The sequence below is a fragment of the Cervus elaphus genome, chromosome 27 (assembly GCF_910594005.1).
Source record: "Cervus elaphus chromosome 27, mCerEla1.1, whole genome shotgun sequence".
Lineage (NCBI taxonomy): Eukaryota > Metazoa > Chordata > Mammalia > Artiodactyla > Cervidae > Cervus > Cervus elaphus.
The window spans coordinates 51,801,881-51,828,870 of record NC_057841.1 but is presented as its reverse complement, the minus strand read 5'-3'; the positions used below and the strand labels follow the sequence as shown (position 1 = coordinate 51,828,870).

The window sequence follows — 26,990 nt, the reverse complement described above, 5'->3', positions numbered from 1 at the left end:
TGGAGAAGGGCATGGCAACCCACTCCAGTATTCTTGCCTGGAGAATCCCATGGACAGAGGAGCCTGGCGGGCTACAGTCCATGGGGTCACAAAGAGTCAGACACGACTGAGCAGCTAACACTAACACTTAAAAACCTAAGTACAGAGAAAATAGCTCTCCCCCCAACTCCACCTGCCATCACAACGCCTTCCAAATAATATTCATCCATAAAAATCCCAACCACTTGGCACAGTTGTCCTCCTAGTTCTCTATTAATAAAAGGGTTTAGGGTTTCATGGATGGCTCTGAAAAACCTTCCTTGTTTGTCACGTCCGGGGCATGTTGGTGGGAAATGGCCGTAGGAGAACTCGTGAAGTTGTAGAGATGTGCATACCACGGGCTTTGGCTCCAGGAAGTCTGGGTCTTCACCGGGCTCCACTAGCAACCTGATATATAATTCTAGGCCCGTGGCTGAACCTCACTAAGCCTTGGTTTTGTAACATAGAGATAATAGTAGCTGCCCTGCTCACCTTCTGTTATGAGTCTGTAATTAAGTGATGCATGTTTAAATCTTTTGAAAATTACAAAAGGGTTCCTCAGATATCATGTATATTCATTCAGATCAAGATCTAGAAGCGGGGGCTTTTCAAAGAAGTTCGGCAAAGAAAGGGCACTGGTGTTTGAACCAGATAATTCAAGAAGGAACAAGGATGGTGTTAACCACATCTTGGCATCTGCTGTGTGCTGGTGTGCATATGAACAGACATGTGTAATCCCCTCCCATCTTCCTACACAGAAGAGATTTTGCCAATCGTATCCAGCAATTGGTCACCATTCTGTCCCCAAGATGCATGGTGACACTCTGCTGGTGACCAAAGATGTCACTCTGAAGGAGGATGCATGACCACGAAGGAGAAATAGGTAGAAACCACTTGAAGCCTCAAGGTCCCCAGCTCTTACATCCTATAAACCCTCAGTGCCCCTCGTGCATAGTCATGGATCATCTAAACTGGCAGAAGTCTAGACATCCCAAACCCATTAGGCTTCAAATGAGGAGAGGGTCTGCAGAAATTTACTAAGGTGTCTACTGCCACCTGCTAACTATCAGTGCTTAGCAAATATTTGTCCAGTCAAAAAATGAGCAATGGAAAAAATAAGAAAGCCAATGATGTGTGCTTTAGAGAGGAAGTTGGGGAGCAGGACGGAATAAAATATAACTGGGATATATTACTAGTTACCCATTGAACCCCAAGAGTGAGAGGTTCTGCACCTCCCAGACCTACTCTCCCCTCCCTGGGCGAACAAAGTCCCAGGTCCTGACACCAGCCAGCTTCCAGCAGAAAGACCTCTCACTCAAGTCAGGTTGAGGTCAGTCAGCGGACAGCCTTCCACACAGAGATGCTCAGAGCCCGTGACCCTCATCAGGTGAAGCACAGGCTCATGCAGTCACTGAGAAACCAGCCTGGTGGGCGCAGAGGTTGGGGCACCAGCCCTTTGCTCACAGACCTGGAGAGACAGCAGTCCAAGAGCAGCAGTGGGGCAAGCAGACACGGCGGTGTGCGGTCCCCTCCGGTGAGAAGTCCCAGCCTTCCCGGGAGGCACAGAGCTGGCCCCGCGAGCGGGCTCCTCCCAGTGCTCCGGGGACAGGGCCAAGCCGGGTTCTCCCATCAGGTGGCTCCTCTGCGGTAACGTCCCTCCACGTGCTTGGAAGTCGGGTGGGCGGGGGGCCCTCAGAGATGCTCCACAGTTGGACTGAAAGAAACCACGTGGGAGCGGAGTTGTTAGTTGGCTTCACAGCTATGCACCTCCGCTTACCACAAGACCAAGCTTTCTTCCACTCCTCTCCACCTGTTTTACCTTCTTCCCTTTCAGAACAAACCTGAGTGCTCCTTCCTCCCCCTCCCCCAGGAAGCCACAGAGCCAATTTGAGAAGCACCACATCAGAGCCCAATCTGGGTTCCTCGCTCCCTACACCTCAGTGCTGACACCTGCATATTTAGCAGAACCATCACCTTCAGCATGCACATATATGTGTGCACACACGCGCGCGCACACACACACACATGTAACCGCAGGGAGAATGGCCAAGTCCTCTTTGCTTTGCTCTAAAAACACAGGAGAGCCTGCAGTATGATAGGAAAGGGGCAGAGTCAAGAGATCTTGGTTCTAGTCTCAGCTACACGAACGCACTATGGAGCCTCAGTCTCCTTCTTTGTGAACAGATGAACCGCATTCATAGCCGGAGAGAGACTACTGAAGGTGTAAGACAAGTCCAGAGATGTCACCACTTCCTGGCGTTAATTTATTACTGGGGATCCTGTTGTTTTCTATTCCTCTGAGGGCAAAGGAAAGGACAACTTGTTTCCTCAAGGAGATATTTTAAGAGAATTATGGCATTCTCAACTGTTAGGAAGTTCTGGAGTGGGAAAAAAAGTATGTCAGAATAGTAATCCTTCCCGGGTGTGCAATTTACACGGCTGTTCCAAGAATCGGTGAAGTTGAAATGTGTGGAAGCACTTGGAAAGGTATAAATTTAAATACAGACATGAAGAATTAAAATTACTATCATAGCAGAAAATCTTACAAGCCTACTCTAGACTGAGTCTCTTAATTAAAGGAGCAGTTTTCTGGATGCCACAAGTCCTGCGAGCTCCAAGGTTGTGGTCATGCTGATGCTCCTGAACAGAAGACAGAGCAGCCAGGATGTAGCTCAACCCTCAGGGCTGGCAGAAAGCTGATCACAGGGGGACCCCAGCATGGGTGCAGCTGCTTGATGACTGATACCCAGATGGAGGCGAAGTGACTCATCTGAGCAAGTGGAACCTGCATGCTCAAGAAAGAACACAGGCTTTTGAGTGAACCAACAGCTTCAAATCCTCACTCTGTTGTCACCAACTGGGGGACTTGGAAAGAGTGACCTAACCTCCCTGAGTCTCAGGTCCCCCAGCTGTCCACAAGGTTAACAGCACCAGCATTGTGGACTTGATCAAAGTAGATGAGATGCTGTATGGAAGCATGAACACAGGGTGGGCGCATCTACATGCTGGGTAGCGTTGTAATTTAGTACCTCTGAATGGACCAGGAGTTGGGACCTGAGTGGGGGGGGGCGTCTCCCTCCTGCTCAGGAGGCATTTAGGCTCAGAGGGTGTATGACTGAGGCCCCCTCTGAATGGACCCACTGCCTCATACCACAGAATCAGCCTTCCTCAATTCTGAAATAATGAGACTCCAGCTCGGGGCAAGAGGGACACCGAAGCAAGAGGACCCCTTTGTCTGATTCAGCGACGTGCACAGTGAGCGTTCCTGCTTCTCAGGAAGGGAGAAAGTTGGACTTCCCTGGTGGTCCAGTGATTAGGACTCCACGCTTCCAATGCAGGGGTCACAGGCTTGATCCCTGGTTGGGAAACTAAGATCCCATATGCCTCATGGTCAGAAAAGAGAAAGGGGGAGAGTTGCCTACTTATATCCACTCACACCAAACTGGGTCCCAGAAAATCTTAAAAGGGGAGCAAGCCTTGTGCTTTTCCCTTACTCCCCCCAACACCCCACTCCACCCAGGTGCCCAGAAGGCAACCAGGAGCCCTGGAACTTCCCATGGCCCTGATCTCTACACAGAAGTTCAATCTAAGATGGCAACCTGGGTACCAAGCTTGGGGACTTAGTCACTGAAAGACCTCATTCCAGCAGGACCACGGCTGTGACACCCACAGGGTGAAGCAGAACAAGAGGCAAAGAGACATTCACAGCATCCAACTTCCTGTTGCACTGATTCATCTATCTCCTTCCAGGCAGAAGGTCGGCCTCATAAAGGAAGGGACATTCCTTGGCTTCTGTTGGCTTCTATGTCCCAAGTGCCCAGATGCACATCCAGCCTACACCTAGGGACCTGTCAACAAGCACTGCATGAACCTCTGAGAACATCCTGCTTACCTGGTTTCATTTTTCATTCTCCAGCCATCCCGACACTTGTGAAACCAGAGCTCTTGGCCAGGCGATATAAGAGTGTTCTCAAGATCTTCTGCACAAAAAGTCAATCTAGAAGGAAAAAGAAACTTCTGATGTAACCAAAGCTCCAGAGGTAGGGACACGGCTGTGCATCAGCCATACAGTACTTTCTGGATCCAAGGCAGATGGAGTAAGAAGAAAAGAGAAGTTTTCATCTCACCCATCCTGACTCAAGGCCCTTCAGAACTCCCCACCGCTGCTACAAGCACACCAAGAGGGTCTCACTTGGATATCTCCCATGATTCGGCTCATGCAGCCTTTAATCACACCCCTTCCATCTTCTTCCCTCTGTCTGTCCAAACGGCCACCTGGCTTCCAAGGCATAACCTCTCTGAAGCCTCCCTGACTGCTCGAGACCTTACTAAGCTAACCCTCTGTTGACTTCCCAATTTAATGAATTGGCACATCCCTAGTATAAATGTTGTTTTTGTTACTGTCGTTACTTCTTATGGCACAGAGTTAATAGCGAAGGTATTATCTCATTTTATTTAGCACATTATATCCTGCCTTGAATAGCTGTGGATTCCTGTATCTGTAGTGTACTATAAACTCCTTGAGTGAAGAACTCAAGGTCTCTCCAGCATGGTGTCCAGAAATACCCACTGACAAGCATAACTGGAACTCAGTTGTGAGTCAATAGAAAAGATTCAGGAAGTAGACAACAAAGATCACAGGAAGAATCAGTAGTCTTAAAACTATTTCAACTATAACGTACAACCCAACTTCTAGCCCACCAGCCTTGGTGATGTGTGGTCAACGTGACCCCATGGCCTGTAAATCTGACCATGATGCTTACCAGTAGGACAAAAGTCACATTTTGAACAGTCTTCTGAACCTTTACCAGGAAACCCAAACAGTCCATAAACACCCATTACACTCAATCAGAAAATACAAATGAAAACACCTGTAGGTGACCAAGTCACACCCAATGAAATGGCAAGAATATTCACCAAAGGAGGGGGGAAAAGAGAACTTTTTCTCATTGGTTGAGATGAAAAATTAGTCCAAGCACTTTGGAAAGGGATTGATATCCAGTTCAGTTGGTAAATACATATACTATAACCCAGTGATTTAATATGCCCCCAAGAAGCCTGTGGGCTTCCTGGGTAGCTCAGCCTGTAAAGAATCTGCCTACAATGCAGGAGACCCAGGTTTGATTCCTGGGCTGGGAAGATCCCCTGGAGGAGGGATAGGCTACCCTCTCCAGTATTCTTGGGCTTCCCTGGTGGCTTAGACAGTTTAGAATCTCCCTGCAATGCGGGAGACCTGGGTTTGACCCCTGGGTTGGAAAGATCCCCTGGAGAAGGGAAAGACTATCCACTCCAGTATTCTTGCCTGAAGAATCCCCATGGACAAAGGAGCCTGGAGGGCTACAGTCCACGGGGTTGCAGAGTCACACATGACTGATTGACTAAGCACAGGACAGCACAGGAAGCCCTAACACATGTGCACAAGGAAAACATCCCAGGATGGCCATCTCAGCACTGCTTACGGCTGCAAGAAAGTAACAATGTAAATATGCAGCAGGACAATAGTGAAACCATTGTTTGTACAATGATGGCTTGCATACAGGAGTTAAACATGAATGATGCTCAGTCCTTCAGTCATGTTTGACTCTTGGCGACCCCATGGACCGTAGCTTGCCAGGATCCTCTGTCCATGAGATTTTTTAGGCAAGAATACCGTAATAGGTTACCTTTTCCTTCTCCAGGGGATCTTCCCAACCCAGGAATCAAACCCATGTCTCCTGCAGCTCCTGCCTTGACCACTGAGCCACCTGGAAAGCCTAAACATGAATAGATGGGATTGATATGTGTTGGATAAATTTCATAAACTATGTTGAATGGAGAAAAGCAACTTTGAGAGGAATATGTCCACTCATGTAAACTTCAGAAGCAACCAAAACAATTCTACAGGTTGCACACAGATACAAACAGAAGTAGTGAAGGTATAAACATCATGAAGAGGGAAATGCTAACATGTGTTAATGTTGGAAGATGAGTACAATTGGCTTGAAAGGGCAGGAGTCAGGCAGCAGAGGGGCTTCTGCTCCATCTGTAATGTTTTACTTTTTAAAATCTCATATGTGAAACCAATATGGAAAATGGTTCACATTTGTTAAGTCTCAGTGGTTTATTAAATTTGCTTCCATCTTTCAGGACTTCCCTGATGGTCCAGGGGTTAAGTCTCCACGTTTCCACTGCATGGGGCACAGGTTCGATCCTTGGTGGGGGAACTAACATCCTGCATGCTGGGCAATGTGGCCAAAAAGGAAAGTACCAAAAATAAAAAATGATCACCTTTCAGCTGCCACACATCGGCATAGGCTGCACTTTCAAGCATCAAGAGAAGGACAAATACACACGATTATCTAGGCCACAGCCTTTGTGCTAATAGTTCCCCTCGGTGGGCACCCACCCCCACCACGCCCCAGTGCCCAGGTCTCTAGACCAGAATCACTCAGATGAGCGACCCAAGCCTCCACCCCTGCATGGGCAAGATGCCCTGTAGGTGATGGACAGAAATGAGACACTTGAAGAACTGTAGTGGAGAAAATGCCAGAAGAAGTAAAGAGAGTGGAACCTGCTTCCCATCGACCCAAGGCTGGCAGTGACCTCCCAGAGGCTGGTTGAAGGGTCTGGCCAAGGAAACCCTCCTCTCTTGACAAATGTCTTCCAGGCTTCCTAGCTCCCACTTAGCCAGAAGCTACTCAGAAAGTCAAGGCACATTTCAGGGGCTGATTTAGGTGTGGATTTTTCATGTTAGGCTTGGTTAACAGACATGGGGAAACTGCCAGCTGGCGTAGCACAGAGGAATCTCTGTTCTTTGATGTTAGGGCCCCACCCACGTCCTGGAGTCAGAGCCTCCCAAGGAGGAATAGAATCATCTGAAGATAGGATGTCAGGGAAGCCGGGACCCCCACAGACCTCATGCAACTTCTGGTTGTACAGACCCCAGAGCAAACAGATTAACAAGGCAGCACTCCTGATCCAGTGATTAAGAATCTGTGCTTCCACTGCAAGAGGCACAGGTTTGATCCCCAGTTGGGGAACTAGGATCCCACATGCTACCCACATGGTGCAGCCAAAAAAAAAGTACTTGAACTCATACTATGGCATATTAAACAATATTAAAACCAAACAAGGCAGCTCCATAAAGCGCCCTGTCCAGGAGAAGCCCCCTTCCTCCAGGCCAGCACAGGGCTTGGCAAACGCAACAAGGGCTGGGTTCCAGCTTCCACTTGCCCACCTGTCTCAGCCCAGGGCCTGTGACCAGGGCACAAGTGGCACAAATTGGTCCAGAATTCAGTCTTCCTTGCAAAGCGTTTGTGGTTTTGCCCACGTGCTTTGGATAGGAAAAGATGGAAGGTGCACACTTGCAGGAGGAAATGACAACCCACTCCAGTGTTCTTGCTCAGAGAATGCCATGGACAAAGGAGCCTGGTAGGCTACGGCCCATAGGGTCGCAAAGGGTCAGACACGACTGAAGCGGCTTAACACGCCCTTAGCACACTCACTTAGCCAAGGAAAGAACTCTGCAGTGGCACACACCCTCTGCTGACCATGGACACGGGACAGGAATGGGGTCATGAGGAGCTTACCTCCGCTGGGTTTCCCCAGACTTGACCCGGATGCGTCTGATATGCAGCTCCTGCTTGGAACTGCGGGGCTGAGTCAGGTAGCTGCGAAGTTCCTTCCACAGGTTGTACCAGGACTGAGACTTGCCCTCCCACGTAAGTTTGATCTTCAGGAGGTCTCCCAAGTCCTCCTCGGTGTAGACCAGGAAGGTGTTGGTGGCATTCAGCCCAATCTGCTCCACCCTGCAAGGGGACAGGAAAGCTGGTCTTCGTCCCCTACCACCTGGAGACTGTGGCACCGTGTGGGTTGACACAGTGACAGCCCTTGCCTCTCATGGATGGGAGAGAAATGCACAAGAGGCCCCCTTGCCACACCCTCCACGTCCCAGCAGCAGGACCAGCATGGAAGCTCAGCTGTGCCCCATACAAGCAGAGAGCTAACATCACCCACAGCACCCCAGCTTCCTATCCAATGCTCAAGAATCTGAGCATCTCATCATGTAGGCAACTTCCTGGGGTGGGGGGTGGGGGGGGGAAACAACAGAACCAGGAAAGAACAGAAATGAGAAAAGTGCAAAGAAGTCACATCCTCATTCAGAGACATCTCATCCCCTCAGCCCATGGGCATCCATCTCCCCTGGGAACTCCCAGCTCCTCCTGTCTGTCCCTCTCACTCAGCACCTAGAGAAGCCTGCCTCTCCCCATCTGTGTGCATGAGTTTGTGTACACAAGTCTGGTTCCCCTGGCTCAGCCCTCAGCCCTGAGAGCAAGTACTCTGATTGCATTCCTTGGCAATTCCAGCATTACTCAGCAAGGCACTTTGCACCTTACAAGTGCTCAACAGGTCTACACTGATTACCATGTGCCCCTCCCACAGATAATGGGAAACGGGCCACAGATGACATGCATTAGGTTCCAAATTTCCTAAAGCCTCGGGAATCAGGTGTTGTCTGAATGAAACAGCAGTTTCTGCCCAGCTGATCCAGCAGATTCTCACGCTGCTGATTCATCCCAGGAGCTTCCCTCCCAGAAATGTTGTGAGCCCATGGCTCGGGGGAGAGAGTGAAGCAGGAGGGAGGAACCACCCAGCACCTCCCCGGCACGCAGACTCACTCCCCTGCAAGTGCTCACATGCCCCTGCGCACTCTCTCCCACTTGTTCTCTGTCCTGCACCCAGCAAAGAAAATCCATGACTTACATTTCCAAAGGCAGAACCTGGGAGTCGGCGTTGGTGCCATAAAGGGTGACATAAAAGGTGGGTTCCATTTCTCCCGTGTTCTTGTAGCTGAAGACATGGATTTTCATCTGATAATGATAAACTGCAGAGATAGCAGAACAAAGACATTTGTGAGCCTCGCTTGTCATCTTAGGACACCCAGACCCAAAGTGAGTCACCCACCAAAGTCAGTTTTTAGGGACTGACATCCTTTTGGTCCAGCCCAACCTCTAACCTCCTCTGATCTCATTATCTCCAATGGCCTAAGAGGTCACTGCAGTATAGAAGAAGGAGCCCTCCTTGATGACCTGGAGAGGTGGGATGGATGGGGCGGGAGGGAGGTTCAAGAGGGAGATATATAAGTATATCCTGCCTTGACTAGGATATTTAAGTATATATATATATATATATATATATATATAGCTGATGCACTAACACAGTATGGTAAAGCAATTATCTCCCCAATTAAAAATTTTAATAAAAGGAAGAAGGAGCCCTGAGCTTGGGGTTTGGGAGAACTTTGGGGGACTCTGACCTAGATACTTTTGAGCTGTGTGACCTTGAATTAAGGAACAAGGTATTAACCTCTTGAACCTCAATTTTCTCATATGTAATATATATAATACCCACAAAACCTTTTAGTTGTATAACATGTTATAAAAATGTAAGCTATCATTTCAATTCCCTGTTGGGCCTATCTCTGATCATTTTGATAATCAAATGAGAAAACAAATATGAAAAGCTAAATGCAAGATAGAATTTTTAAGTTATTGATATTGCTATCATAGAGTGATAATTCACAACACCAAAGGAGCCCCCATCATTTACTTTTAAAGATTTAACTTTCCTAGGGCATGCACAATATAATCTGGTTTGCAATGATGTGATCAAACTGCAGGATGTGCCTGTTATATAGCATGGTATTTGGAAGGAGGGAAAAGGTCCTTTCCCAGGGCAATGAGGGCAGGGATGAAGGTTACCTCTGAAAGGCATGCCCGCCCGGGTTTTTAGGTACATTTTGCTGTTTCTCTTGTTCCTTGTTTTCTTGGCATTGTAGCCAATGCTATTACAACGGTTCTTCCGGCAGCTGAGACAGATTCCCTTTTTGAAGCGGCTGGAGTCCGTGCACTGGAATGCAAAGCTTGGCTTGTCCTGATTCACCAGAGAGTCGACAAAAAGGTGTACTGCCCGCTCATGCTCGCATTTCAGCACCTCTGCGATCGCTGGGAAAGAGGGAGATGGAGACCCTCAGGACTGAGCTGCTCCTTGGTGATCTGCCTGCTCCGTCAGTAAGGACTCCCGCGTCAGTTATCACTACTTTTCATGCTGCTATTCATATGCTTCTTTGTGTCATTCTTAACACACACTGTGCTCTCTTTAGAACTGAAGGCTAGTCCTGCCACTGAACTGCTTGCCCTCCAGGTAGGAAGACCGCACCGATACACACCAAGGAATAAAGAGCAAGGGAGTACATAGCACAAGCCTTATACAGGGCGATGGAGACCAGTTGTGCAGGAGGAGTCACTAGGTCCTGAGGGAGTTGTGTGGTCACAAAATACTGGAAATGGATCCGATGCTAAACATCATCTAGTCCCTGGCTCAGCAAACTACACCTTGCAGGCTGGGCCCATTTTTTGTCAAGTTTTATTGGAACACAGCCACACTCGTTCATTTGCCTGTTGTCTCTGGCTGCTTCCACACTATGGGAGCAGAGCAGAGTTTTGAAACAAAGAGACTGCATGGCTTGCAAAGCTGAAGATACTTACTAACTGACTCTCTAAGAAAATGTTTGGCAACCTCATTCTAGTCCAGTTCTTTCAATTACAGATGATGGGGCCCTTAAAGCTGAAGTCATTTGCTCAGGGTCACAGAGCCAATTGGTTGCAAAGTTAGGAGCATAATTTGAATTTTTCTGACCCAGAGTAATCATTATTTCTTGCAACCAGAGGCTAAAGCTGATAGTTCTAGTAAATTCTGGGACCTTCAGAAACATTTGGCAAAGCTTCCCCTTTCCTTCCTCATTAACATCACCAGACTTAAAAAATGCCTAATCACTTGAGGCAGGGCTGCACTCCCCTTGCATAAACCCCCAAGGCCCACAGGGCCTCCTTGGATGTTACAGAACACCTTGGGAGAGGTCGACCTAAGACTGAGTGACAGAGTGAGACATACAAAGAGCAGAGCATCAGAGTAAAGAGAGTCAACTTGTGCCAAGACTCAGAAATCCAAAAAGACAGGATGCAAGGCAGTGAGCAAATGAGAAACCTAGCCCATCAGTTTCAGCAGCAAATTCAGTTCCACCCAAGACTGCTGGGAATAGGCTTAGGCATTCAGGAAGACAGACTTGTTAGTGAGTGAGGAAGAGTCTTGATTTTACTTCTTTAAAATGTTACAAAAAACTTAAATTATGGTGCATCCATGCTAAAGAATATTATACAGCCTTTAGAAAGAAAAAAGATAAATAGATGGGTGTACTCTGATGTCTAAGAATGTCCATAATGTATATTAAGACTGAAAAAGCAAAGCTGCAGGACAACGTGATTTTGAAAAGTACCACATGCACACACGCGCACACACACACAAATAAATTTGCAAAGCAAAAAGCCTGGAAGGATACACACAACATATCTATATTGGCTACCTCTGGAGAATAAAAATAAGAGTGGGTGTGGGAGATGAGGGGGTATTTTTACTTCTTGCTTTAGGCAATTCTATAATGCTTGATTTTTTTCCCCAACAAATATGTATTCCTTTTGTTATAAAAAGAATAACAATAATAACTATGACCTCAAAGCATAAGACAGCAGACCAGAGACCATGGGAAGACTGTTAATAGGCTTGCAGGATGATGAACTGTAGGATAAACAGTGTTGAAGGGCCACTGCAGGGAGAAGAGGGAATGACGAAATGGATGTTGTCAGGAACAATAATAGCTCGGGCTGATTCAGGAAGAGATGCAATAATTGAGTCAAAAGAAAAATTAAGGAACTCACTTCCATATGCAATCGACCCCAAGACATCGTTGAGTCCACAGCCCGGCTGGAAGTCACCCCCGTTGGGGTAGATGTCGATATGACCCACAGGCATCTGAATGCCGATGCTCAAGCCAAAGGAGCGTGTGTAGGTATGCAGGACATCCACGAAGTCTGCATCGTCAGGGGACAGCCTCTTGTGGATGTCCGCCCCTTCAAACAAGGGCCCAGCAGGATCCAAACCTATGGCAGAAGGGGAGCCAAGATGGGATGTGTCAGGTGCGCTGAGACCTACTGGATAGCTGAGTCTGCGAGCGCAGAATGAAGACGTCCACACCCTGGGAATCTTGCACGGTGTGGTGCCTGCCATATAGGAATGCTGGCTTTCTTATCAAGACTCCACCTGACTCAATAAACTGGTCACGAGGTTCAACCAACACGTGGATCCAAGGAGCCACACACTGTCAGAACCGAAGCAGTTCTGGAAAGAACTCGGGCTGGCTGAAACCAAGCCATTCCTCCCACTTATTCTGCCACCAAGAGCCTTCCACAACCTTGATCTTAGCAAAAGTTTGACAGAATAACTGAGCTACCTATATCTTCGAGAGGGAAGACTCAGTCTCCCCAGACTGAGCTATCTGCATCTGGACTTCCTCTTCCTCTTCCGTTAGTTATGAGTCGGGTGCAACAGAAACATACTGAGCATCCGTATCTCAGGCTTCCAGAATCCCTCCCTTCTGCAGGCACAAGCAGAAAACCCTTCGCCTGCAACCCTTCTGTATCAAACAAACAAGCAGCACTGCAGAGAGCCCTGGTTCTCACATTTAAATCAGCACAAATATCTGTGGGGAGCTTCTTACAAATTCAGGTTCCACTGCGTAACTATGAAAAACTCTGGAAGGACACACAGGTCCCAGATTTCCTGTGTGTATGTGTGTTGGGGGAGAGGGTAGGGCAGGTAACCATGAAGATAGTGGCAACAATAGAGACAATTTCACCGTCTTTTATAGTATCTGGGACCACATGACTATAAAGGGTTTCCCAGATGGTGCTAGTAATAAGGAACTGCCTGCCAATGCAAGAGATGTAAGAGACGTGGGTTTGATCCCTGGGTTGGGAATATCTCCTGGAGGAGGGCACAGCAACCCACTCCAGTATTCTTGCCTGGAGGATGCCAACAACAGAGGAGCCTGGCGGGCCACAGTCTATCGGGTTGCAATCAGACATGATCGAGGTGACTTAGCACACATGCACATGAATGTGAAACTATTCCAAAATAGAATTAGCAAGGCATAAAATGCAGATTCCCTGACCTCCAAGAGATTCTGATTGGTAGGTCTAGTGTAGAACCCAGAAAGAGAGGCTTATTCCCCAGGTGATCCTAAAACTAAGCGTTCTGTGGACCAGATTTTGGGAAAAAAAAACTTCTCCCATGCTTCAGTACCATCTAGAAAATGAAATCTTAATGTCTTCATTCATATAGTTCATGTGTGATATTAAGAGAGTAAGTGCTTGTCAATGTAAATACTAGCTACTATTACCAAATAATTATGGGAGCTGAATTCACCCTAGCCTAGAAAGTTCTTCGTTTGCCCTATACACAGAAAGAGAGCAAGCGAGAGAGAGAAAGGACCTGGAGAAAGCAAAGAAAAGATTGTGTGCCACTGGGGAAGGTTTGTTTAGTCTAGAATGGTGGTTCTCAACTGGGAAGGGTTTTGCTCTCAGGGGGATCCCTGGCTGTGTCAGGAGGCATCTTTGTTTGTCAAAATTGAGGAAGAAGAGAGAAGCTGCTGGCATCTAGTGAGGAGAGGCCAAGGATGCCGATACACATCCTACAAGGCACAGGTCAGCTCCCACACAAACACTGTCTGGCCCCAAGTGTGAATAGTGCTGAGGCTGAGAAGCCTGGATCTAGAGTAACACCAAGGTAGGGAGGAGAATGACCGAGAATAGAGCTGTGAAAGCAGGAGATGGGTGATAGAACCCTGTTCCCCAGACCCCAGAGCACTGGAACCAGGAAGCACGTAGTGAGGCTTGTGGAGGGCGATTTTTGGAGAAACGAAAGGCAGAGCTGTGGTTCAGAGTGGATAGCAAACCTGTGGGACTTACTACTCATGAGAACTGGTAATAACTGAAACTCTAAATAGTTTCCAAGAGAAGTTTAGAAAAATGTATGAATGACAGAGGCAGAAAGAGAGCCCAGGCTGCCTGGGGGCTCCTCTCTAGCCCAGGACCTAAAAGAAAGACGGCACAAAAGCAGCGGCCTCCCTGAGAAGCCCTCGATGACTCTTTTTAGCAACTGAACGGACCCAGTACTGACACAGGCAGCCTCTCCCTGCCTCTCACCATGTGCCCTGAAGAAGAAAAAGAAAGAAAGAAAGAAGAGAAACATTTTGCTTTGCAGCCAATAAGAGGGGGGCTTTTGCATCAGTGAACAAAAGTCTCCACCAGACAGTCAGCGCCATGGAAACCAAGCTGGGCCAGGGGAATGCCGCTGGCTGATGGGGCTTCTCGAAAGGCCGGCTGGCTGGCAGGCCGAGCCTTCGCCTCCCCAGACTGACCCTGCCTGACACGTAGCCAAGGCCCACAAACCCTGCAGGACATTTGCACAATTTATTTAGCTAGGAGAGGGAGGGTGAATGCATCCAGTCCAAAAAGAGAAGATGGAGAAGCACCCCTCCTTCCATTCAGTCAGACTCCCCCAAAGGTGCCCTGTCCAGCAAATGGAACACACACCTGCACGCGTGTGCACACACACTCTTGTGCACACACATAATACCCAGGAAAACCTCTGCCTCCCGCCTGGCAGGAAACTATCACAACTACTGTTTCCCACCCAGCAGGAGACCGGCATCATGGCCCAGTGGTGAGGGGCAGGTCCAACGGCCTGGGTCTGAATCCCAGCTCTGCTATCAAGGTGTTAAATACTGGGCCCGTTATTTCAGCACGGAGTCCTAGTTTCCCCATCTGTAAAGTGAAGCCCAGAGAATTCTTTGGCTTGGATGCTAAATGGCTTACAGATGGCACAAAATATCGGTTACGCAGAGTACTTGACATTAGGTGGTATCTAGCCCACAGCCTGCAGGGTGGGCACTTAGTTCATATCTCTTGAATGAATGAACAAATCTGCTTGCTTCTTTCTTTATAAGTAACAAAATGCTAGTACAATTAGAAACATATGACCTCTTCCCTAGTGGATCACGGAATTCCCTCAGAAGCCTAAGAGGGTGAAACTGCAACAGACCCCAAGTCCACAGTTCTCTGATCCAAGCAAGACTGAGTTCAGGTACCCCTGCAGGCCCAGGCGAAGGACCCCTACTGGCCTCTGCGCAGCGGCCTCCCTGGCCTCTGGATCCACACAAGCTGCCGTCTCTGGTCCTCTTGCCTGTCAGGACCGCCCGGTTCCCAGGCCCATGGGGAGTCTGAGGGGTGAGGAGGGGGCATGCGCGGCAACATGCGTCAGGTCAGCCAAATGCCCCCTGAGGTGCTGCCTGGCAACTGCACAGAGGCCACTCCTTGTCATGTTCGCCCCGGTGCCCCGCTCCGCAGAGAGAGGCTGCAGAGAAGGGGCCGCGCTCAGGACAAGCTGGCCCCCACACTCCCCGCAGACAGCCCAGAACACTGATCAGCATTCTGCCCGAGAAGCCCGCATCTCAGCAGCTCCCACCCAGACAGGCAGGGGAAGGAACCGGAATGCTCTGACAAGCCCCATCCCACTTCAGATTCAGAGACAGGGAGAGGGAGGATCTGCCGTCTGTCTCCGTTGCCAAGGACACTGGCCCTGGCGCCCTGGCGGGGGCTGTGTGTGCTGCCTTTGCGCACAGCCGGCCGGGCTCCACAACACCAGGCCTCTCCTGGGGGCGAGGAGGATGCATGCAGACAATAGAACCCAGAGGCGCTCAAGGCCCATGAGCATCGCTCCAGCCCTGGATTACTGAGCAGTCACGTGTGGCCACACTGCCCGTTGAACAGTTCAGGCCCCGCTGACTTGATAATCAAAAGTGAAGCTCTCAAGTTATGCTGGATCAAACAGTTGGATCGAAAGGAGTGTGTGTGTGTGTGTGTGTGTGCGCGCGTGTGCGTATGTATGTATGTGCTCGTTAGACTTAAGCCCGGGGACGATGATTTGAGGAGGGCTACTATACCTCGCAAATGTGACTGCGTGCAGGATCTAGTTCCCTGACCAGGGATCAAACCCGTGCCCCCTGCAAGGGGAACAGAGTCTTAGCCACTGGACCATCAGGGAAGTCCCTGTATATAGTTTCAAATCTACCCTGCTGGCTTGTTGAAACTCTACCTTTACTAAATTATTCTTTAGTTAAGGACTCCCTTCTACCTGAGTCCTGTTTCAAAATGAATACACATTGCCAGGAAGGAAATGATTAACTATTTCCTTCTGGGTGACCAGTTGGGCCCTTAATGTGTTGGAGGTGTGGTGGAAGTAGGGAGGGAAAACTAACAAAAGAATGTAGGCAGGAGGACAAAAATTCAGGGCAACAAATTTGTCTCTGATTTTCTCCTAGAGGAAGCTCTGTGTTATGTGTTTCAGGGGCCCCCAAACTGGAGAGTCCTTCCCACTTTTCCCAATCACTAGATGATGTAAATATTTAAATCAAACTCTTACATCAGAAGGTCACCAATTCTGCCTATGGAATGTGTATCTCTCTGAATAAACTCACTTTCACTTAAAAAAAAAACTCACTAGGATGGAAAATTCAACTTTCTATTGCCAACCTGGGTACCACTATCAGAAAGGTCTCTTTAAGGACAAAGTTTAACCACACATTCTAAAGAGGTCACTATCACTAATAAATAACGCCAATCAAACACTGGAAAGAGGCTGTTGGTGAATGAAATAGAACTCGGAGGCAGAATTCAAACCACAACTCATTCCTTTCCCTTGAGCTCCTGACGCATGACAGAGAGACTAAAAGTGAGCGCCAGAGCTTGCAGGCCAGGCTTCACCCCAGGGCTGCCCTTGAGTCTCTTTAGCTGTCTGAGTGCTTCCTCACCTTTTGCACTAAACCAGTGGTTTTCCAAGCATGCTCCCTGGTGCTCGGGGAGCCAGAGCTTCCTCCAGAGAAGCGGAAGGCTCAAATAACAAAGTTAACACTACCCACACATACCCAGCTTTGACCAGAACATCCCTTCTATCTGCTTCATATATTGGAATCCTGCATAAGTTCAGTTTTCCAAGGGCTCTGGGAGGGAGCCCCAGGAGCAGCCCCGAGTGAGGGGGCCGCACTTACCCGTGATTCTGCCCACTGTGCCTTTCACGAAGTTGCCCGCGTACCCAGCCACGTGAGCTCCAAGGCTGTAGCCGATCAAGTGAACATTCCCGAGAGAAAAGTCCTCCTTCCCCTGCAGAAAGTCACAGAAGGGTAGGGGTGAGGAGGGTGGTCCTGAGCCCACAGGTCGCCAGCAATTCAACCAGTCAGTCATGTCAGGGAGGGAACAGGGAGCCTGGAGGTGGCTGGTAGTGCCGGCAGGGCAACATGGATGGGACACAGCCAGGTAAGGGGAGCTGGAGAGGACTTGGGGGCACTTCAGTCATCACGCCCCAGGGACGGGGTGCAGGTGGTGACTAGCAGCTGCATACCTGAAAGTGAAAGTCGCTCAGTCATGTCCGACTCTTTGCGACCCCATGGACTATACAGTCCACGGAATTCTCCAGGCCAGAATACTGGAGTGGGTATCCTTTCCCTTCTCCAGGGGATCTTCCCAACCCAGGGATCGAACCCAGGTCTCCCGCATGGCAGGCGGATTCTTTAACAGCTCAGCCACAAGGGAAGCCCAAGAATACTGGAGTGGGTAGCCTATCGCTTCTCCATCAGATCTTCCCAGCCCAGGAATCGAACTGGGGTCTTTTGCACTGCAGGCAGATTCTTTACCAACTGAGCGATGAGGGTCCTTTCTCTACACGTTTCCAGCCGTGTCTAAGGAGGGGAGGGGTGGCAGTGTGGAGGTCAAAGCCACCGGACACACTGGAGACTAAGTGGCAGACACAGTCTGCAGCAGGGTGCTCCCTGTTCATTCTCTTAGGCCCAGGAGCTGCCCACCTCCTCGTCACCAGCCTGCCTGGGATCCCAGAGTCGAAGCATCAGACCTTGACAGGGAAGGCACTCGGTGATGGGGGTGAGGGGGCATTTGACCCCATGGCTCAGGAACCAAGCTCGACTAAACAACCTAAGCAGAGGACTGAGGACTCTTTGAGAATCCTGACCAGAATTTTGCCACAATTCATCAGATTTATGGGCCTCTAAAGGAAGGTCAGGTTGAAATTGCCCAGACAATTGAGTTACTCTGCCAGAATACTCCTGCCTCCCATTAAGTCCACTGAGCCCAGGCAAATCATTAACCTATAAAAGCAAATGTAAGACCTCAATGTCTGTTTCCCGTGTATATTTTATGCAAGGCATTAGACTGTATTTGTTTGGACCAACCCTCCCACCCTCAGCCCAGTCACCCCTCAGAATAAGAGCAGACCTCAGTAGGTAGTTAAGATTACAAGCTTCTGGGCTTCCCTGGTGGCTCAGTGGTAAAGAATCCACCTGCCAAGGCAGGAGACACGGGATCCATCCCTGATCTGGGAAGATCCCACACACGGAGCCACGAAGCCCATGTGCCACAACTAGCGAGTCTGTGCTCTAGAGCCTGGGAACCGCAACTACTGAGCCCATACGCTCCAACACCTGAAACCCAACAAGCTCCTCTGTCCATGGGATTTCCCAGGCGATAAAACTGGAGTGGGTAGTCATTTCTTCCTCCAAGGGATCTTCCCCACCCAGGGATCGAACCCACGTCTGCGGCCTTGCAGGCAGATTCATTACCACTGAGCCACCAGGGAAGCCTCCATAGGAGAAGCCGCCGCAATGAGAGGCCTGTGCACCGCCACTGAAGAGTAGCCCCTGCTCGCTGCGACTAGACAAGCACGTGCAGCCATGAAGACCCAACACAGCCGAAATTAATTAATTAAAAAAGTTTTTTAAAGATTACAAGCTTCTGAAAGGCATCAGCAAGTAATGACCCAGAAGGCAAATTTTCTTCCTTCAAGTAAAGCAATAGAAAAAATCCAGAAATGAGTCAATAATTAGAAAGCTTTCTAAAAGTTCCAGCTTCCAAAATATTTCAAGCAATACTTAATTCAGTAAAAATTTGAATCTCAAAGATATTCTTGGCTCACTGTAATAGTCTGATCTGTGTTTCCTAAAAGGGTCCAGATTCAAGATCCTTCTCAGAAAAGGAGATGATTCCCTTCAGTCCCATTGTTACCTGCAGCCAGTCGAGCATCTTGGCAATGCTGAGTCCCACATGCCTTGTGTTATTGACCGCATCTACATAAAGCTGGTGAGCCAGCGGGAGCCAGTCTACCACCACGACGTTGGCTCCTTTCTCTCTCGTCTGCAGGGCTGACACCAGTTTGTAGAGCCAGTTTTCAAACATGCCACTCATCTGCAGAGAAAACAGGAGTTTTTTAAAAAATTCTTTTTCTGGATTTGAAAAATGCAAACGAACATGGAATTCAGCTTCATGACCCTCTCCCCAGCCATGGAACAGTTACATTGGTCCCCGAGGCACCAACGCTTGCCCATGAGCGGGGCCGGCCACAGTCAGGATTGCTACGTGGGCGACTGTCTTCCATTGCCCTTGATGATGTCTCCAGTTTTCCCCATCGAAAATGTCCAAGCTGGTGTCCTGTGTGGCTGCCCCACTGACCAATAGGGCTGCAATGAGATACATGCTGGCGGCCATGCCGACCTGAGGTTAGCCCTGTCGCAGTCAGGCAAGTAAGTGACCTGGTCCAGCATTTAAAAGCAGCTGAGAAGGGTTGCCCTGGAGAATTAGTTACTTTCTCAGAGATGCAAGGAGATCCTGTCTCTTAGGCAAATACCAAGTTAACAAACGACCCCTTCCCACAACCCATCTCTGCCATCCCTCTTGACCCCAGAGGAGGGAAGATCTGTTGCTGGAATCCCAAATTAGAACTCAGAGCACATTTCCCCCACAGAAACAAAGTGTAAATGGTGACTAGGTCCAGTTGTAAACCTATCCATGAGTGCATTATTAGATAAATAGATTTCCTGTGCCTGGCCTGGGAACCCAAAGGCCATTTACAATCTTGCTTCTATGGGAAACTGCTGTTCCAAGTTCCAAACAGATTACAAAGGAACTTTCTGGAATGCGTTTGTCAGTTGCAGGCCGTTTGTATTTGCATTTTGACAGGGGGGCCTTTAAAAGATCCAAATGCATGATTCTAATCATAGGCTGTGAGGTGAGGATGGACAGACTGGCCCTTAATGATCCCTTCGATTGCATTCGGTACACAGGTGTCTACATAACAGCCCCTAGCCAAGCCTGACCCCAACAGTGAGTGATAGACCTAAAGACCCAGCAAGCATGTAACGGATATGACTTTCTCATCATTAAGGGGAGGAACATTCCCTCCCAATTAGCCCTGGCAGAAACCTGCTCACTTAACAGTGCCATTTTCCTACAGACTGTCATTAGATGAATGGATAAATCCCTCGCTGGTCCAAAGCTTCTGAGGCCGAGCACTAAAGCCCTCTTTTTGTTGAAGTTTGTTATGGGCTTTTCGATGTGAATGGCTCAGTGAGGGCATAGAAAGACTCCAGTGCCTTTAAATGGAACCATCTCTATGCAAACAGGAGGGCACTGTGCCAACCAGGGCCAGTCAGCCAGGCCAGCTGGCTCCTCACAGACTCTCTGAGCCAGTCGAGTTGCTTCAGTTCAGCTGGGCTCTGGCAAGGGATGGCCCCCTGAGGCAGCGGTTGACCAATGTAATTAAGTGTAATTAGAGGGCCCCTTAAGAGCCAGTGGAGCTGGGCTACTGCCCTCGGAGAGCCACTTTCTGAAAGCCTGCTGCGTGCCAGCATTAAATGCCACCCTGCTGGAGTCCAGATTGCCCCCTCAGCGAAGTGCCCGTTACATTCTTCACAGCTGTCTGAAATACAAGCAGCCCACAAGAAAAGAGGGGGAGAAAGAGCGGAATCTGGAAGCACCAGTGTGCTTTTTAATTGACCAAAACAAAGGAGACCAAATCCCGTGCAGAGTCGGAGAGCTACTTCCCCCCGGGCTCACCGTCCATCCGTGAATGATGAAAAAGGTCTTGGCTGTCACGTTGAAGCCACAGTCCTCTAAGGGCTGGCTGTGGCCAAGGGAGAGATCGCATCCTTCGTGCTCTGGGTCCTCCGAGGTGCGGAGGTTAAATCTCACAGGGGGTTTGGAGGCAGTCGGTACCACCCTGGATTTGTTGAACTCATCTGGGGAGAAAGAACAGAGTGTACGGGTAACTAGCAGGCCTGGGTGGTGAGAGCTCTGGGGTCCAGTTCTAGTTCACTCTCGAGCAAATTACTTAACCCTTCTGGGTTTCAGTGTTTACATCTGCTGAGTGTTTCCGTCTCATCTGACAGAAGAGTTGCAAAGATGTTATAAAAGGCACACCTCACCAATATTTAAGAGTGTTCATTAGTCACTAGTATCAACTACTGTAGGGCTTCCTACTGTGGCCCAGAGGGTCTCCACAATGCAGGAGACCAGGGTTCCATCCCTGGGTTGAGAAAAGCCTCTGGAGGAGGGCATGGCAACCCACTCCAGTATTCTTGTCTGGGGAATCCCATGGATGAGGAGCCTGGCGGGCTACAGTCCATGGGGTCACAAAGAGTCAGATTCAACTAAGTGACTAACACACACAAACACACACATCAGTGACTGTGAATCTGAAGTAAGTAAGTCTCCCTTACATTTCTTCCTTCTTTCTAATCCAAATGAGCTCTCTTTCCTTCCCTCAAGTTACTAATTTCAGAGAACGGGTCCTCAGTTCTTCTCTTGAAATGCTTGGGACCACTTGCATTGCTGGAGAAGGAAATGGCAACCCACTCCAATATTCTTGCCTGGAAAATCCCATGGACAGAGGAGCTTGGTGGGCTACAGTCCATAGGATCTCAAAGAATCAGACACTACTGGGCAACTACACTTTCACACAGACTTGCATTTCAGAATTCAGAAATGTTCAGATTTTAAACAGGTATTATGATGTATATATATATAGCAAGACTATATATATATATATATATAGGGTTTGGGGCATTCCTCATTCATCAAACACACCAATAACATTTCTGTAAGGAAATACATGACTACTCATGGTCAAGGGCAAAAAAAAAAAAAAAGAAAAATATTTTAAAGACTATCTTGGTTCAGGTCAGTTTTGGATGCCAAATGTGTAAGAATTCAGGTTAGGTAAGGCCAGGTCTTGCTGCTAAACAAGTTGCCAGCAAATTTTTTCAGTTTTGAAAGATTTTGGAAATGGAGGGAAGGAACTTTGGCCTTTTAAACACTGGGCTTCCCTGCTGCTCCCATGTCAATTCTGGCACTTACCCCAAACACCTCATGCACTCTCAGTGCTTCTTGCAGTACCAGACAGGTGCCAGACACCTTTTTACCTTATTAAATAAACTATTGAGGCCATAGAGAAGCTCGTAAGAGCAGCAAAACCTCTCCTTTCAGCTCCACCGTGCACACACACACACAGCACTATCTAGAAGATGGCCCTACTTCAAAACACAGCATATGTTACTGATGGTCCCAAGACCTTTTAACACTAGGTATTGTCATCATCAGGGCTTCCCACGGGGCACTAATGGTAAAGAGCTCACCAGCCAATGTAGAAAATAAGGGTTTGATCCCGGGGTCAGGAAGATCCCGTGGAGGAGCAACCCACTCCAGTATTCTTGCCTGGAGAATCCCAGGGACAGAGGAGCCTGGTGGGCTGCTGTCTATGGGGTCACACAGAGTCGGACACAACTGAAGCCTCTTAGCAGCAGCAGCCACCGCCCTGTTCTAATCATCCAGGATACCACCCCTGATAACAGGCTAGGAAATTAGACAATCAAACTGTCCAGTCACCCAGAAACCAAGGGAAAATGGACCAAATGACCATACCAGGAGTTTAATTATCCCAGAGTTAAAAAGAAAGAAAAACAAACAAACAAATGGAGTCGTGGAAAGAGAGACTAGAGTGGTAGAGGGGTTGGTGGTGAAGAGGCCAAGCGGGAGAACAATGTACCAGATGTAAAAAGGATAAGGTTCCAGAAAATGCAACTAAATACACATGAGCAGAACTCTGTCATTAAAGTAATGCACAGAAGCCCCAACTGGCAGAAATTTGAACCGTGGACATAATTTGTTCAAAATCGCCCAGTTTCCACCCAGATAGCCACTCGTAGAGACCAGATGGGAAGTCTAAGGAAAAGGCAGAGAGGGTCTGCTGGCTTCCCAGTACTGACTTGTGGATAAACCCACATAAGGTAAACATAAAAGGTTCACTTTAGCACCTGGCTCTCTCTGACCACACAGTTCTCTAGCTCATTTCTACTAATTCCAGCCCACGTCACCTCAGCCTCTGGGACTTCATAGTCATCCTTCATCCAGATGTCCCCAAGCTCATCCTCTCCTCCCCTCCAGTTCCTCGCTCAGAAGTCAGCTCCTCAGTGTGGGAAGTCTGGTTACAGACTAACGCTACACCACCTTCTCCCTCCAGCCCTCTGTCCCTTCCTTCTCTCCTTTATTTTGCTCCATAACACTGAGCACTATTTCTATGTTTTAAGTAGTTGACTGGTTATCTTCTCACCACTGAAATGCAAGATCCCTGGGGGTACGGGTTTACACCTGTTTGGTTCACTGCTGTATCCTCCTGAAAGCCTGCGTGCTCAGTTGCCCAGTTATGTCCAACTCTTTGGGATCCCATGGACTGTAGCCCACCAGGCTCCTCTGTCCATGGGGTTTTCCAGGCAAGAATATTGGAGTGGATTGTCATTTCCTCCTCCAGGGGATCTTACTGACCCAGGATGGAACCCATGTTGCCTGTGGCTCCTGTGTTGGCAGGGAGATTCTTTACCACGGTGCCACCTGGGAAGCCCCACTCATGGGAGCGTTCCTGGCAAATAAAGACTTCTTTGAATGAAGGAAATAACCCCCAAATACTTAGAATCACAGAACATAGAAGTTGAAAGGAATGTTAGCATTTTACAAGAGAGGAACTAGAGATGCAACTTACTCTGGTTCAATTATACTAGAGTTGGGAACATGTTAAGTAATTTTTCCATTCATTCCGATTAACCCTCCTGCTCATACACAAGCAACTTGGACCAACATCATTTGACCCAATCTGCAGTTCATGGGGTCGCAAAGAGTTAGACACGACTGAGCGACTGAACTGAACTGAACTGAACTGAACAACAGGGTAGTAGAAGATGAGCTAATAGGACATGGTTCAGGGGTTCCCCACTCTTCTCTGCTTAACCAATTGACCTGGTACTCCTGCAGGGTGACCCTTCCCTCGCTCCACCAGGGCATGCTTCCTCCAATAGAAGAGACTGAAAAAGAAAGGCTGGCAGCTGGAAGGAAGAGAGGTAGCAAGAGGAAGATCAAAGGCTGGAAAGACTGTTGGGGAGGAGGAGGAGGAGGCTGGCAGCCTGGGGTTCTCTGCACAAATTACCCACCAAATCCTCCCCAAAAGCGCTTCTTAAATCGGAGCCAGCTACCCTGACACCTTAACTTTCAAAGCATCTAGCCGAGATTAAAAGAAGAGCGCCAGATGACAGAGCTCTTTCTAACAACCTTCTTGCCCCGAAAACCCGCAGGTTCAAAGAGGAGGGCAAGGTTAAAGAGCTGCTGGCAGCCAACTCTGCTGACTGGACAGCATCGATAAGGGTGCATATTAACGGCAAAGGGGTGGAGCCGGACAGAGCGCGGGCGAGCGCACCCGGCAGCCGCCGGCTCTGGGATGCCCTGGTCAGAAGCGCCGAAGAACAAGTGAACTGCAAGACTAATTAGGAGGAGCGAATGGACAGCGCAGGCGGAAAGCAAGGACGATGCTGCAGGATTGAGGAAGAAGGGTGGGCAAGACAGAGGGCACCTGGGCCAGAAAAGAAATTGTGGGGGTGGTAATAAAAATAAGTGCACGTTACCTTGCAGCCGTCCCTCCGGACCACGGGGTGCGGGGTCTCCCGTGGCAAAGTAACAATAGGCGCTCCACAGGCAGAGCTGAAGAACGGTGTTTCTCATCCTCACCGCCCCCTCCCCGCACCCTCTTCTCCAAAATGGGACTGTTAAAAAGACTAAAAAAAGAAGAAGAAGAAGACAAAAACACCTCTCGAAGTTTCCAGCGGTCCAAGCCTGTAAGATCCCCAAGTGGGCAGCCCTCTCTCCAGCAGAGAGCGGTGGCCTTAGACAGCTGAAGGTGGAGAAGGTGGAAGATGAAAACTCGGCTAAACTCAGCCGCCGGGTGGTGGGGGGAATGTGAAGGGGCTTGAACCAGAACCAGATCTGCCCCCTCTCGTGCCGCCTGCCCAGGAAGCCAGGGCTCGCCACTGTCACCCAGCGAGCTCCCGGCGAGGTACTTTTTAAAAGTATTGGGAGTCATCTGATCCATCGCCAGATGGTTATTTGCATAATTTATTCCCGTCCCCGGACTCTGATTGGTCACACCTTCGCTGACGCCAGAACCAAAGACTCCCCAAAGTTTGAATGAAAGCGCCGCACACCCACCGCGTGGACGCTCCGCAAGCGCAGGCTTGTTGCCTCCCCAGCCTGCTCCCGGGGCAGCCGCGCTCTCATGACCCTACTTTTTCCCAGTGTCCACTCCCGGACCCAAGACTCTCTGCCACCCCCTGCAGCCCCAGGGGGATCGTTGCCCCTTAGCCCTGCTCCCTCTGCGATCGCGATCCCTGGAGAAGGAAGGTTGTCCTCTCCAAGACGCAAAGCCATCCGCGCGCGCGCAACGCTCTCTCCTCGCCCCGGGCCAACGGTCCGAATGGAGAAAAGACACGTGGTCACCCTGTGGTCCTTCTTTACTCCCTTTCCTGCTGCGAGCGAGGCCCGTGACAGGTGCAGACGGCGTGATCCGACAATAACCCGGCAGAGCTAAGAGGCTGCGGGCTGTAGCCTGGGTGTCAGGATCGCTCTGACCCCTCTCGGGGTGCTTGTTCGCCACTAGCTACAGAACTCAGAGCAAGCCACGCAACTCCCCCAAAGCCGTTCCTTCCTCCCCAGTACACCGGTGGTAACAGTTCCTGTCGCTTAGGGATGTTGCGGAAATTAAAAGATCCAGGATAATACCATCTGAGCTTCCCTGGTGGCTCAGCTGGTGAAGAATCTGCCCGCAATGTGGGAGACCGGGGTTCGATCCCTGGGTTGGGAAAGATCCCCTGGAAAAGGGCATGGCAACCCACTCCAGTATTCTTGCCTGGAGAATCCCATGGACGGAGGAGCCTGGTGGACTACAGCGCATGGGGTCGCAAAGAGTTGGACACGACTGAGCAACACACACACACAGGATAATACACACAGCGCTGCGCGCGGGGCCTGCCGCGTGGCAGGCGCTCTCATACCTGGGGCTGGAGGACTAGAGGGACGCCAGGCGACACTCCCCTAAGGAAACAATGAGCCAGGCTTGGGGATCTTAGCCTCTCAACCAGTGCCAGTTGTCGAGGCGGAGGCGCGCCACCCCTATCGAGGGGAATGAGGCAGCTTCTTCCTCTTCGTCCCCTTTTTGCCCTCCTCTTCTTCCCTTCATTGCGTGCGTCCTTGCTCCTCCGGCGGGTGCCGGCTCCAGCTCCGCGCCCGGAACCCCGCGACCGAAGGCGGCGACCGCCGCCCCCCACCCCCACACCCCCCGAGCCTGCATCTGGAGCAGGGGTCGGGGGCTGAGCCCGGGGCCCTCGGCAGCCCGCGGCCAGGAAGATTCCGTAGCGGCTACGCCTCCACAGCCCTCGGGAGCGCCGAGGAGGCAGGAGAGAGAAAGCGCCGCGGCAGGCTGCGCACCCCCATCCGCCTGCTTCCAGCCAGACTGCACCTTTGACCGCAAGTAACCCCGCGGAGGCCTGGAACCAGTCCCGCTCCTGCCGGCGGAGAGGAAAACCGCCGGAGCAGCCCCGCGCCCTTTCCTCGCCGGTGTCTGCGCCCCCGCCTGGGAGATCTGTGTGGGGAAACCAGGCTGGAGCAGCCGGTCCTGTTCCGACCTATCCTCGTTCCTTTTGTCGTTCCATTTGCCAGCGCCCAAGCGCGCTTCGTCCGTCCTGCGTTAGAATTCATTAACAAGAGGCAGGCCAGCTCTATTTTTTCAGTGTGAAACTCACTGGTCATGAGCACATGGTACCCCCAGAAATTCCAGCCCCCCCCACCCCGTTTTCTTAACGCTCTCCTTCTCCACTGGCAAAC

The 26,990-nt window shown here is 49.8% G+C and overlaps 1 protein-coding gene across 2 annotated transcripts; it reads right to left on the bottom strand.

Annotated features, from left to right (window-relative positions):
* Window positions 1-26,668, bottom strand: LIPG (lipase G, endothelial type). Of its 2 annotated transcripts, none has more exons than XM_043889459.1 (10): window positions 26,162-26,668; window positions 20,850-21,031; window positions 19,023-19,202; window positions 17,000-17,111; window positions 11,772-11,993; window positions 9,759-10,001; window positions 8,761-8,881; window positions 7,587-7,805; window positions 3,911-4,015; window positions 1-1,732 (listed from the first exon to the last, which is right to left on the bottom strand). In XM_043889459.1, the coding sequence occupies exons 3-10, from the start codon at window positions 19,200-19,202 to the stop codon at window positions 1,711-1,713; spliced, it is 1,224 nt and encodes a 407-aa protein (XP_043745394.1). In that variant the 5' UTR covers window positions 20,850-21,031; window positions 26,162-26,668; the 3' UTR covers window positions 1-1,710. The 2 variants fall into 2 exon arrangements, with proteins under 2 accessions (XP_043745394.1, XP_043745393.1); XM_043889458.1 differs by lacking the exon at window positions 26,162-26,668 and adding an exon at window positions 24,740-25,196.
* Between the last annotated feature and the right edge of the window lie 322 nt (window positions 26,669-26,990).